A 14,855-nucleotide genomic window follows, 5' to 3' on the forward strand; every position below is an offset into this window, starting at 1 on the left:
TCTAGTGGGCACAATCGAAACTAAATCAGTCCCCTATCCAGTACTGTCCTCTATCGGCTGATACATAAACTACGAGCGCGTCCAGTCTCGCGTCACCATCTGTCACTATCCAGCTCTGAGACACATCTCCCACTTAACCGCCTCCAAGGCAGGATCGTTATACGGCGCTACGCCTCACCTCATTCAGGACGCCCATCGACGTCTGCCGACGACGCTCACGTCAGAAACACCAACGAAATAGCGCCTGCCAATCGAAGGCTGACTGTTCTAGAGATTGCAGAAGAGTGTCACAATTCAGTTGGATCAAGTTATGAAATCTGACACAGCATCCGGGAATCCGTGTCGCCGCCAAATTCGTCCCACGGTTCATGAGTCAAGGCCAGTAAGACCTCCGACTCGCAATCTGTGAAGAGGTTCTTGATAGCGCAAATGAGGAAGAGATGTTCCTTAATACACTCCTGGAATTTGAAATAAGAACACCGTGAATTCATTGTCCCAGGAAGGGGAAACTTTATTGACACATTGCTGGGGTCAGATACATCACATGATCACACTGACAGAACCACACGCACATAGACACAGGCAACAGAGCATGCACAATGTCGGCACTAGTACAGTGTATATCCACCTTTCGCAGCAATGCAGGCTGCTATTCTCCCATGGAGACGATCGTAGAGATGCTGGATGTAGTCCTGTGGAACGGCTTGCCATGCCATTTCCACCTGGCGCCTCAGTTGGACCAGCGTTCGTGCTGGACGTGCAGACCGCGTGAGACGACGCTTCATCCAGTCCCAAACATGCTCAATGGGGGGGCAGATCCGGACATCTTGCTGGCCAGGGTAGTTGACTTACACCTTCTAGAGCACGTTGGGTGGCACAGGATACATGCGGACGTGCATTGTCCTGTTGGAACAGCAAGTTCCCTTGCCGGTCTAGGAATGGTAGAACGATAGGTTCGATGACGGTTTGGATGTACCGTGCACTATTCAGTGTCCCCTCGACGATCACCAGTGGTGTACGGCCAGTGTAGGAGATCGCTCCCCACACCATGATGCCGGGTGTTGGCCCTGTGTGCCTCGGTCGTAAGCAGTCCTGATTGTGGCGCTCACCTGCACGGCGCCAAACACGCATACGACCATCATTGGCACCAAGGCAGAAGCGACTCTCATCGCTGAAGACGACACGTCTCCATTCGTCCTTCCATTCACGCCTGTCGCGACACCACTGGAGGCGGGCTGCACGATGTTGGGGCGTGAGCGGAAGACGGCCTAACGGTGTGCGGGACCGTAGCCCAGCTTCATGGAGACGGTTGCGAATGGTCCTCGCCGATACCCCAGGAGCAACAGTGTCCCTAATTTGCTGGGAAGTGGCGGTGCGGTGCCCTACGGCACTGCGTAGGATCCTACGGTCTTGGCGTGCATCCGTGCGTCGCTGCGGTCCGGTCCCAGGTCGACGGGCACGTGCACCTTCCGCCGACCACTGGCGACAACATCGATGTACTGTGGAGACCTCACGCCCCACGTGTTGAGCAATTCGGCGGTACATCCACCCGGCCTCCCGCATGCCCACTATACGCCCTCGCTCAAAGTCCGTCAACTGCACATACGGTTCACGTCCACGCTGTCGCGGCATGCTACCAGTGTTAAAGACTGCGATGGAGCTCCGTATGCCACGGCAAACTGGCTGACACTGACGGCGGCGGTGCACAAATGCTGCGCAGCTAGCGCCATTCGACGGCCAACACCGCGGTTCCTGGTGTATCCGCTGTGCCGTGCGTGTGATCATTGCTTGTACAGCCCTCTAGCAGCGTCCAGAGCAAGTATGGTGGGTCTGACACACCGGTGTCAATGTGTTCTTTCTTCCATTTCCAGGAGTGTAGAATGATAAGCGGAGACGAGGCGTGGGTCTACGGATACGATGTTGAGACCAAGGTTTACAAAATAGCAGGTCAGCAACTGGAAGCAGTTAATTCCATAAATTATCTGGGAGTACGCATTAGGAGTGATTTAAAATGGAATGATCATATAAAGTTGATCGTCGGTAAAGCAGATGCGAGACTGAGATTCATTGGAAGAACCCTAAGGAAATGCAATCCGAAAACAAAGGAAGTAGGTTACAGTACGCTTGTTCTCCCACTGCTTGAATACAGCTCAGCAGTGTGGGATCCGTACCAGATAGGGTTGATAGAAGAGATAGAGAGGATCCAGCGGAGAGCGGCGCGCTTCGTTACAGGATCATTTAGTAATCGCGATAGCGTTACGGAGATGATAGATCAACTCCAGTGGAAGACTCTGCAGGAGAGACGCTCAGTAGCTCGGTACGGGCTTTTGTTAAAGTTTCTAGAACATACCTTCACCGAAGAGTCAAGCAGTATATTGCTCCCTCCTACGTATATCTCGCGAAGAGACCATGAGGATAAAATCAGAGAAATTAGAGCCCACACAGAAGCATACCGACAATCCTTCTTTCCACGAACAATACGAGACTGGAATATAAGGGAGAACCGATAGAGGTACTCAGGGTACCCTCCGCCACACACCGTCAGGTGGCTTGCGGGGTATGGATGTAGATGTAGATGTAATCTTCACAATGGGTCGAGAAACGCTCTCCAACACCAAAAAAGTTCATCAGTTCAGGTCAAATGTCAGAGAAATGCTGATAATTTTCACTTAGTTCATCATAAATTCGTGCCACAGAGATAAATTGTCAGTCGATGGTACTATCGGGACGTGTTACAACATCTGCGAGAAAATGTGGGAAGGAAACGGCCTGAAACGTGGCGAGAAAATTCACGGCTCTTGCATCACGATTACGCTCCCGCAGATTCGTCCCTTTTGGTGCGTGATTATTACACAAAAATCGAAATCACTGTGTTGCCTCATCGTCCGTACTCTACAGACTTGGCTCCTGCATAGTTTTCCAAACTTGAAAACCCTGTTAAAAGGCCGAAGATTCGTAACGATAATCTAAAAGCCGTAAATTCAACTAAATACCTAGGAATTACAATTACGAACAACTTCAATTGGAAGGAACACATAGAAAATGTTGTGTGGAAGCCTAACTAAAGACTGCGTTTTATTGGCAGGACACTTAGATCTACTAAGGAGACTGCCTAAACTACGCTTGTCCGTCCTCTTTTAGAACACTGCTGTGCGGTGTGGGATCCTTACCAGATAGGACTGACGCAGTACATCGAAAAAGTTCAAAGAAGGGCAGCACGTTTTGTATTATCGCGAAATACTGGGGAGAGTGTCACAGAAATGATACAGGATTTGGGCTGGACATCATTAAAGGAAAGGACGTTTTTCGTTGTGACGGAATATTCTCACGAAATTCCATTCACCAACTTTCTCCTCCGAATGCGAAAATATTTTGTTGACACCGACCTACATAGGGAGGAACGATCACCACGACAAAGTAAGGGAAATCAGAGTTCGTACGGAACGATATAGGTGTTCGTTCTTTCCACTCGCTATACGAGATTGGAATAATAGAGAATTGTGAAGGTGGTTCGATGAACCCTCTGCCAGGCGCTTAAATGTGATTTGCAGAGTATCCATGTAGATGTAGATAGAGGAGATAAAAGAAAATTCGCATACGGCGCTTCGCGCGATCCAGCACGATGCTTATCAGGACTGCTTCCGGAAGTGCAAATGGCGTTGGGAGGGGTGTGTAAATTGTGAGGAAGTATTTCCAAGGGGACCATGCACAGTAAGTGCATGGTCCCCTTGGAGCAAGCGTTAGAAAAATTTTGTAGACAGAGTTCCGGAATTTTTTGTACAGACCTCCTATAAGGACACGGTATCCACCCGTTAGTTAATCTCCCTAATCTTGCTGACCTTTAACATAGACAAATGTAATGTATTGCGAATACATAGAAAGAAGGATCCTTTATTTTATGATTATATGATAGCGGAATAAACACTGGCAGCAGTTACTTCTGTAAAATATCTGGGAGTATGCGTGTGGAACGATTTGAAGTGGAATGATCATATAAAATTAATTGTTGGTAAGGCGGGTGCCCGGTTGAGATTCATTGGGAGAGTCCTTAGAAAACTTAGTCCATCAACAAAGGAGGTGGCTTACAAAACACTAGTTCCACCTATACTTGAGTATTGCTCATCGGTGTGGGATCCGTACCAGGTCGGGTTGACAGAGAAGATCCAAAGAAGAGCGGCGCGTTTCGTCACAGGGTTATTTGGTAAGCATGACAGCGTTACGGAGATGTTTAGCAAACTCAAGTGGCAGACTCTGCAAGAGTGGCGCTCTGCATCGCGGTGTAACTTAGAGTCCAGGTTTCGAGAGGGTGCGTTTATGGATGCGGTATCGAATATATTGCTTCCCCCTACTTATACCTCCCGAGGAGATCACGAATGTAAAATTAGAGAGATTAGAGCGCGCACAGAGGCTTTCGGACAGTCGTTCTTCCCGCGAACCATACGCGACTGGAACAGGAAAGGGAGGTAATGACAGTGGCACGTAAAGTGCCCTCCGCCACACACCGTTGGGTGGCTTGCGGAGTATAAATGTAGATGTAGATGTAGTTAAACGCAGTAAAGGACAGCCGTTATCCAAGGAGCTGGTGCTAAAAATAATTACACACATGGAAGGTCGTCTGCGGCAAGTCAAAAATAACAATTAAGAACTAGTTTCGAATAATTCCACAGCAATATGACCGTGTAATGCGCAAGGGAGGACAGGGCGCACTTGTTACAGAAACAAGAGTTTGCGAGTTTCAAGGATGCTCGATGCAGTTGACAGCACGTGCAGAACGGTGACCAACAGCATTATGAATATCACATTGCGCGCGACGTTACAGTGATTTCAGGGGAAATAGTGGATGGCTGAATAACTCCAAATAGCGCTACAGAATTGGAAGACGCAAGATAACGAAATTTCAAACAAAGAATCTAATTGATGATGCACAGAAAACTGCGGAATCGGCCCGAAAATTTGTAGATGAGGTAAACAAACTCTTCTTATCGTTCAGTAAGGAACTGTTTTCAACTCTGACGAATCAGAATTTTAAGAGAAAATGCGTATGAAAGGAATCCCGAAAATTAGAAGTTGCAAGAGAGTTGCATCAAGATCAATGAACACCGATGATGTCTTAAAGTATTCGTATACAACTGTGTCAAATTGTAACCTGGTTGGTAAAGTGGCTGCAAAGTTATTTATTGTGCTATGAGAAGTTGGAGGTGCTCTGTGCCCCCTACAATTCTTTTCCATGTGCGTGATCTTATAAGAATAATGAGGACTATTCATGTGACAGCAAGCAAGGGTGGGAAAATGGGCGTAAAAGCGCTACAATTATGTATTAGCACTGCTTCTGGCCAATAGTTGGTCAAAATAACTTGACATTGCATTGTTCATGGTCTGCATATAAAAATCCCACTCCTTTAGACGAAATTATCCCTTCTGAAAAGTGTGTGACATTGTAATTCATACCACCTAGAACCACTGGACAAATCCACCCTCTGGATGTTTGTTTTTCCTGTGCCTATAAGGCATATTGCCGCACTATCTACAGTAAAGCCGTAAGGGATAGCCAATTTCACGGTGAGCTCCATGACAAACTGTTTCCCATTCGGTTGCATGCCATCAGTTCTCATCACCCCATTACACCAATATGATTCTATATGCATTCTGTAAGAGCGGGTACCTAGCTGAACCTCTTGCGCGGTCTACAACTACCAAGGAGGTCGCCTTTGATCATGATGGTGCGAAGCTTTGTGACCACTGTCGTGCACCGTTTTTCATTCGGTGTTCGAGGTGCAAGTTGTTTTACACTACTGGACATTAAAATTGCTACACCACGAAGGTGACGTGCGACAGACGCGAAATTTAACCGACAGGAAGAAGATGCTGTTATATGCAAATGATTAGCTTTTCAGACCATTCACACAAGGTTGGCCCCGGAGGCGACACCGAGAACGTGCTGACATGAGGAAAGTTTCCAACCGATTTCTCATACACAAACAGCAGTTGACCGGCGTTGCCTGGCGAAACGTTGTTGTGATGCCTCGTGTAAGGAGGAGAAATGCCTACCGTCACGTTTCCGACTTTGATTAAGGTCGGATTGTAGCTTATCGTGATTGCGGTTTATCGTATCGCGACATTGCTGCTCGCGTCGAGATCCAATGACTGTTAACAGAATATGGAATCGGTGGGTTTAGGAGAGTAATACGGAACGCCGTGCTGGATCCCAACGGCCTCGTATCACTAGCAGTCGAGATGACAGGCATCTTATCCGCATGCCTGTAACGGATCGTGCAGCCACGTCTCGATCCCCGAGTGAACAGATGGGGACGTTTGCAAGACAACAACCATCTGCACGAACAGTTCGACAACGTTTGCAACAGCATGGACTATCAGTTCGGAAACCATGGCTGCGGTTACCCTTGACGCTGCATCACAGACAGGAGCGTCTGCGATTGTGTACTCAATGACAAACCTGGGCGCACGAACGGCAAAACATTTTTTCGGACAAATCCAGGTTCTGTTTACAGCATCATGATGGTCACATCCGTGTTTGGCGACATCGCGGTGAACGCATATTGGAAGCGTGTATTCGTCATCGCCATACTGGCGTATCACCCGGCGTGATGGTATGGGGTGCCATTGGTTACACGTCTCAGTCACGTCTTGTTCGCATTGAACAGTGGACGTTACATTTCAGATGTGTTACGTCCCGTGTCTCTACCCTTCATTCGATCCCTGCGAAACGCTACATTTCAGCAGGATAATGCACGACCGCATGTTGCAGGTCCTGTAGGGGCATTTCTGGTTATAGAAAATGTTCGACTGCTGCTCCGGCCAGCACATTCTCCAGATCTCTCACCAATTGAAAACGTCTGGTCAATGGTGGCCGAGCAACTGGCTCGTCACCATACGCCAGTCACTACTCTTGATGAACTGTGGTATCGTGTTGAAGCTGCATTGGCAGCTGTACCTGTATACGCCATCCAAGCTCTGTTTGACCTAATGCCCAGGCGTATCGAGGCCGTTATCGCGGCCAGAGGTGGTTGTTCTGGACCCTGATTTCTCAGGATCTATGCACCCAAATTGCGTGAAAATGTAATCACGTCAGGTCTAGTATAATATATTTGTCCAATGAATACCCGTTTATCATCTGCATTTCTTCTTGGTGTAGCAGTTTTAATGGCCAGTAGTGTATTCCGAATGTCAACGAAGCATATTTTATGAAGTGTAATACATACATCCCATAGAAGGCTAATCTCTGCACCTCGCGGACACTCATTTTGTATTGCCCTCCTGGTGCACATGGTTAGTTATTAGCAGCTAATATTACGGTATACATATGTTAGCTATTTTATTTATATTTTTGTCATTGTGCCTGTAAGTTATAAACAGTTCTGGTGGTTGGTATTTCCTATTAAGTAGTAATGTTTTGAACTGTACTTGCAGGTTGCGTGGACAATTTCCTACATATTACGCTCCTGTTGCATTTTTGGTGTTGTTCTTCTTCTTATGAACGCCAATTTGCGGTTTTTTTCCCCATTCCACAACACTATGCACTGAACGCTTGTTTTAAAGCAATGTTTTGGTTTCTGTTGCCGATTGTCAAATGTTTTTGCCAAAGATCGTATGTTATTGCCAAACTTATGAGTGTAACTATTGAAGTATTTGTGGTCTGTTCGTGTATGCATTTGTGTGTGCGTTTGTGTATGTGTGTGTGTGTGTGTGTGTGTGTGTGTGTGTGTGTGTGTGTGTGTTTTTGGTGTGATATATATTTTTTTGTGCTGTGTGTGTGTGTATGTGTGTGTGTGTGTGTGTGTGTGTGTGTGTGTGTCCAGATGATGTGGGGAAGAGTTTTCTTTTTTTTTATTACTTTTTGTTTTATGTTATCATTTCCTTTACTAAGTGTAGTAGGGAGCCTGTGCTGATGTGTGTTTGTTCATTTATCACATGTTTGTTTTCTGCTATGTCTTTCTGGATGTGGAAGTTTTCTTGCATTTGAATAAGATGTTTGTCATGGTAGTATATTCTCATTATTTTCATTTCTTGTTCCATGTTTGTAGGATGATGGTTGTAGTGTTTTAAATGCTCTGCAAATGTGGAATGGTTTGTTTCATACTTCCAGCATCTGATATGTTCTTTGTATCTTGTTTGAAAATTCCTGCAAGTCATGCCTATGTATACTGCATCACAACTTTGACATTCAAGTTTATATATTCCTGATTGTTGGAATTTGTCTCTCTTGGTAGGTGTGATTGAAGGGTTTGCCCAGGCTTATATGCTATTTTGAAGCCCTGTCTCTTTAGGATGTTTGCAACTCTGTGTGTTAGTTTATGTGTGTAGGTCATGGTGTACCATCTGGTTCTTTTCTGTGTGGTGTTGTCACTGTGTGTGTTTGTTGAGTGTGTTTGTAAGTTTTCAGCTTGTGAGTTCTTTTGTATTGTGGAACTGTTGTGTTTGTTTTTTATTTGTGTTTTTAGTTTTTGATTGAGCTTGTGTACCACATGTGTGTCATACCCATTGTTCCTAGCTATTTGTATGATTGTACTCATTTCTTGTTCATAGTTTCTCTTGCTGAGTGGGATTCTGTTTAATCTATGTAACAAGTGTCTTAGTGGTGCAAGTTTCTGGCTGTGGGGGTGGTTGGATGTGGAATGTATTATTGTGTCTGTGGCTGTTGGTTTTCTAAAGATGTTAAATGTGTGTTTACCATTTTCTTTTTTAATTGTAATGTCAAGAAAATTTATTTGATTTTCTTTTTCTTTTTCAAGTGTGAATTTTATGTTCTGATGAGCTTTATTTATTTCTGAATGTAGTTCATCTAATTTTTCACTTGGCTCATCTACCAGACAAATAATGTCATCCACATATCTGTACCAACATATGATTTTGAAACTTTCATTTGTGGTTATCTTATCAAATATCTGATTTTCTAGGTGACTGATGAAAATGTTTGCTAGTGTTCCTGGGCAGTCCATCAGTTTGTAGATAATATTCTTTCTCAAACTGAAAGTAGTTTTGTTCAGTTGTCAGTCTGAGCATATCTGTTATTTCTTTTATTGCATCTGTGGTGAGGTTGCTGTGGGATGAGAGATTTTGTTCTATGATTTCTATTGTTTCTGTGATAAGGATGGAGGTATACATATTTTCTATATCGAATGAAATCAGTGATGCTGTGTGTGGTACCTGTATGTTCTGTATGTTTTCTATTAGGTTTCCTGTGTTTATCACTGTTCTGTTGTTTTCTACTTTACAGTGTTTTGTAACTAACATTTGGAGGTGTTTGGCTATGTGGTATGTTGGGGCTTTCTTGAAGTTGATAACAGCTCTCATTGGCATTCCATCTTTATGTACTTTCGGTTGACTGCGGAGTGTCGGTGCTTGTGGGTTTTTCTGTGTTAAGAAGTATTTCTGTTTGTCTGTGAGTGTGTGTTCAATGTTTTTCAGTGTTCGTTTCACGTTTGCCTGGAATCGTGTAGTTGGATCTGACTTCAGTTTTTGCATGGCGTTGGTGTTTATGTATTCCTTGGTTTTGTGATGTATTGTTCTTTATCCATGAGTACTGTTACATTTCCCTTGTCTGCTCTTGTTATTAATACATTATTGTCTGTTAACTTTTGTTTTAACCTTTTCATAGTAGCTGCTTCTGTTTGGTTGTTCTTATTGTGTGTCTGCTGTGTTTGTTTTATTATGCCTTTTATTTCTTCTTTTACTAGTTCTCTTGTCAGTCCTATGTTTATGTCACAATTATTTTGTTGTTCTTCACGTGTAAGGATGTGTTCGGTTTCTAGTATGAGATTTTCTATGTATTGATTGTTCACTTTGCTATTGGTGCAGTGTTTCAAACCTTTTTCCAAGAGCATTTTTACGTTTTCGTGCAGTTCTGTCTCTGTTAGGTTAACTAAGCGTGGATGGAATGTGTGTTGGTGTTCATGTGGTTTCACATTTAAAATGTAAATGTGTTTTTGCGTCTTTTTTACTGTTAGTTTCATTATCTTCTGTTTATGTTTGGTTTGTAAATGTTTCATTGTTGTGTATGTGTTGTATTCAGTTTTTTCTACTAGTGCCATGAAAACTGCGGCGTTTCCTACGTTTTTTGCCAATTGTAGATGAGTCTCATAGAGCATCATGTTTAGGTGCGGTTTTTTTCGAATAGAGCATCTTAATTTCATGTAGTAACCAATATCGTTCTGCAAATGATTTCGACTTTTGTGCCACTGTAGAACTGTTTTTAACATTTACATTAATGTAACTTGGAATTAAATCGTTCTTTTTGCATGTTTTGTTGAATTTTATATGCTGTATCGTCGTATGGAGTCTCAGATGTATTTTCTTGAACCTGTTGTACACGTTGACAGGGAATGCTTGACATAGCTGTATTGACATCTTCAACTTTTATAGTCCTGTCTTCCTCAGTTGCGTGTAATATTACGGTATATTAATAATTTTTACTTATGGACCGTCTGACAGCAACTGAATAAAACACAATTTTAGTGCCATACGCGTTTCGCCTTTATTTTCTGCAAGGCATCATCAGTCGCCTGGAATGTGTACATATGTTAGCTATTTTATTTACATTTTTGTCATTGTGCCTATAAGTTATAAACAGTTCTGGTGGTTGGTATTTCCTATTAAGTAGTAATGTTTTGAACTGTACTTACAGGTTGCGTGGACAATTTCCTACACATTACGTTCCTGTTGCATTTTTGGTGTTGTTCTTCTTCTTATGAACGCCAATTTGCGGTTTTTTTCCCCAATACAACACATACACAGCAATGAAACATTTACAAACCAAACATAAACAGAAGATAATGAAACTAACAGTAAAAAAGACGCAAAAACACATTTACATTTCAATTGTGAAACCACATGAACACCAACACACATTCCATCCACGCTTAGTTAACCTAACAGAGACAGAACTACACGAAAACGAAAAAATGCTCTTGGAAAAAGGTTTGAAACACTGCACCAATAGCAAAGTGAACAATCAATACATAGAAAATCTCATAGTAGAAACCGAACACATCCTTATACTTGAAGAACAACAAAATAATTGCGAAATAAACATAGGACTCACAAGAGAACTAGTAAAAGAAGAAATAAAAGGTATAATAAAACAAACACAGCAGACACACAATAAGAACAACCAAACAGAAGCAGCTACTATGAAAAGGTTAAAACAAAAGTTAACAGACAATAATGTATTAATAACAAGAGCAGACAAGAGAAATGTAACAGTACTCATGGATAAAGAACAATACATCACAAAAACCAAGGAATACATAAACACCAACGCCATACAAAAACTGAAGTCAGATCCAACTACACGATTCCAGGCAAATGTGAAACGAACACTGAAAAACATTGAACACACACTCACAGACAAACAGAAATACTTCTTAACACAGAAAAACCCACAAGCACCGACACTCCGCAGTCAACCGAAAGTACATAAAGATGGAATGCCAATGAGAGCTGTTATCAACTTCAAGAAAGCCCCAACATACCACATAGCCAAACACCTCCAAATGTTAGTTACAAAACACTATAAAGTAGAAAACAACAGAACAGTGATAAACACAGGAAAGCTAATAGAAAACATACAGAACATACAGGTACCACACACAGCATCTCTGATTTCATTCGATATAGAAAATATGTATACCTCCATCCTTATCACAGAAACAATAGAAATCATAGAACAAAATCTCTCATCCCACAGCAACCTCACCACAGATGCAATAAAAGAAATAACAGATATGCTCAGACTGACAACTGAACAAAACTACTTTCAGTTTGAGAAAGAATATTATCTACAAACTGATGGACTGCCCAGGAACACTAGCAAACAGTTTCATCAGTCACCTAGAAAATCAGATATTTGATAAGATAACCACAAATGAAAGTTTCAAAATCATATGTTGGTACAGATATGTGGATGACATTATTTGTCTGGTAGATGAGCCAAGTGAAAAAATAGATGAACTACATTCAGAAATAAACAAAGCTCATCAGAAAATAAAATTCACACTTGAAAAAGAAAAAGAAAATCAAATAAATTTTCTTGACATAACAATTAAAAAAGAAAATGGTAAACATACATTTAACATCTTTAGAAAACCAACAGCCACAGACACAATAATACATTCCACATCCAACCACCCCCACAGCCAGAAACTTGCACCACTAAGACACTTGTTACATAGATTAAACAGAATCCCACTCAGCAAGAGAAACTATGAACAAGAAATGAGTACAATCATACAAATAGCTAGGAACAATGGGTATGACACACATGTGGTACACAAGCTCAATCAAAAACTAAAAACACAAATAAAAAACAAACACAACAGTTCCACAATACAAAAGAACACACAAGCTGAAAACTTACAAACACACTCAACAAACACACACAATGACAACACCACACAGAAAAGAACCAGATGGTACACCATGACCTACACACATAAACTAACACACAGAGTTGCAAACATCCTAAAGAGACAGGGCTTCAAAATAGCATATAAGCCTGGGCAAACCCTTCAATCACACCTACCAAGAGAGACAAATTCCAACAATCAGGAATATATAAACTTGAATGTCAAAGTTGTGATGCAGTATACATAGGCATGACATGCAGGAATTTTCAAACAAGATACAAAGAACATATCAGATGTTGGAAGTATGAAACAAACCATTCCACAGTTGCAGAGCATTTAAAACACTACAACCATCATCATACAAACATGGAACAAGAAATGAAAATAATGAGAATAAACAACCATGACAAACATCTTATACAAATGCAAGAAAACTTCCACATCCAGAAAGCCATAGCAGAAAACAAACATGTGATAAATGAACAAACACACATCAGCACAGGCTCCCTGCTACACTTAGTAAAGGAAATGATAACATAAAACAAAAAGTAATAAAAAAAGAAAACTCTTCCCCACATCATCTGGAGACACACACACACACACACACACACACACACACACACACACACACAGCACAAAAAAATATATATCACACCAAAAACACACAAACACACACACACACACACACACACACACACACACACATACACAAACGCACACACAAATGCATACACGAACAGACCACAAATACTTCAATAGTTACATTCATAAGTTTGGCAATAACATTCGATCTTTGGCAAAAACATTTAACAATCGGCAACAGAAACCAAAACATTGCTTTAAAACAAGCGTTCAGTGCATAGTGTTGTGGAATGGGGAAAAAAACCGCAAATTGGCGTTCATAAGAAGAAGAACAACACCAAAAATGCAAGACGAGCGTAATATGTAGGAAATTGTCCACGCAACCTGTAAGTACAGTTCAAAACATTACTACTTAATAAGAAATACCAACCACCAGAACTGTTTATAACTTATAGGCACAATGACAAAAATGTAAATAAAATAGCTAACATATGTACATATTCCAGGCGACTGATGATGCCTTGCAGAAAATAAAGGCGAAACGCGTATGGCACTAAAATTGTGTTTTATTCAATTGCTGTCAGACGGTCCATAAGTAAAAATTATTAATATACCGTAATATTACACGCAACTGAGGAAGACAGGACTATAAAAGTTGAAGGTTAGCAGCTAATGTTTTTCCTGTCACACTTGTCAACATTACACTTTCAAATTAGTCTTACTAAAGACTGAATTTGCGACCTCAAGATCATGAGATTCATTTTTAATCACAATTTAATTGGTCCTTCGGGATTTCTGGGCTTCACTGATTTATGGCTTTACAGATAAATGAAGATTTACAGACTCGGCACACTGAGGTCTAGGGCGTAAACTTAGTTTTCTGGTCTACATTTATGGTCTAGCTGAAACGTTCCCTTTTTGGGTCTGCAGAGACCTGATTCTCCTGCAGAATGTATTTCAGTTCCCTGTTATCTGTATTTTCACGCAGCACCGTTCGCTCTTTGTTTTCAGATTGCTACTGCTGCACCAGAGTGTCAAGATGGCGGCGTTACTGGTCGTCTTAGCTGTGGCGTGTGCTATTATCTACGCTGTTGTATACTGCTTCATGTAATCCTGTGAGGAGCTGAAGCTTAGTTTATTAACATTGGACCAAAGCAGTAACCAACAGTACAAATGATAGAATATTTGTAGTTAAGATGTGACACTGAGTAATTAAACACAGCGACAGCAGTCAGCTCGAATATAGAAGTCCATGTTTATAGATTAACTACAATTTTGCAACGTACATATAAAACGCAGATCTTAAACTAATGTTAAACAGTTGAAAGTAAGAAAAGCATAATGCGTATTTTTAATGAGATAAATGTATCTGTCACCAAGTAGTGTCATTTGGATCATTGTTAGTCACGGGTGACATCCTTTCCTGCTTTGTATTTAGGTGATGAAGTTCATAAATATATAGCAATTACGTAAGTACTTAATGTTTTTACAGTCTCTTGACACTATACCCAGCTGAAGAATTTTACATATAAGTGTAATGAACAGCTTCCCAAAGCTTTCAGTTTTATAGTGCAAGAAAGGCTAAAGCAGAAATCTTTGACCAGACGTTGGCTAAATATGTCGCAGTTTTAAGTTTTCTGTTGTTCTCTGGATTAACCATTTCGGGAAGGTTTCCTGAACTAAAAATCCCCTCTCTAATATTAACAACTGATAATACCTTTGCCTCACTCCCACTTTTACGAGTATGGAATAATAATAATTTTCTGTGGCTCAATGGCTTGGTGTAATTCTTTCAGTTGCACGCCACTTCTATGAGTTGCATGTCCCTATACCTACCCCAGTTATCAAATCAGAGAAATGGGACCTCCAGTTGAAGTGGAATCCAAGCCATGTGTCGTTGCTGATGAATGG

At 41.7% G+C, this 14,855-nt stretch overlaps 1 protein-coding gene across 1 annotated transcript in view; it reads left to right on the forward strand.

The window, feature by feature from the left end:
- The window catches only part of LOC126101179 (putative fatty acyl-CoA reductase CG5065), a 325,985-nt gene extending 311,538 nt beyond the window's left edge, over positions 1-14,447 (forward strand). The window contains exon 10 of the mRNA XM_049911877.1: positions 13,956-14,447. Coding sequence (XP_049767834.1) covers positions 13,956-14,055 — 100 coding nt within the window. The 3' untranslated portion in view covers positions 14,056-14,447. The remainder of the gene's footprint in view (positions 1-13,955) is intronic.
- The last annotated feature ends 408 nt before the right edge of the window (positions 14,448-14,855 follow it).

The sequence above is a fragment of the Schistocerca cancellata genome, chromosome 9, assembly GCF_023864275.1.
Source record: "Schistocerca cancellata isolate TAMUIC-IGC-003103 chromosome 9, iqSchCanc2.1, whole genome shotgun sequence".
Lineage (NCBI taxonomy): Eukaryota > Metazoa > Arthropoda > Insecta > Orthoptera > Acrididae > Schistocerca > Schistocerca cancellata.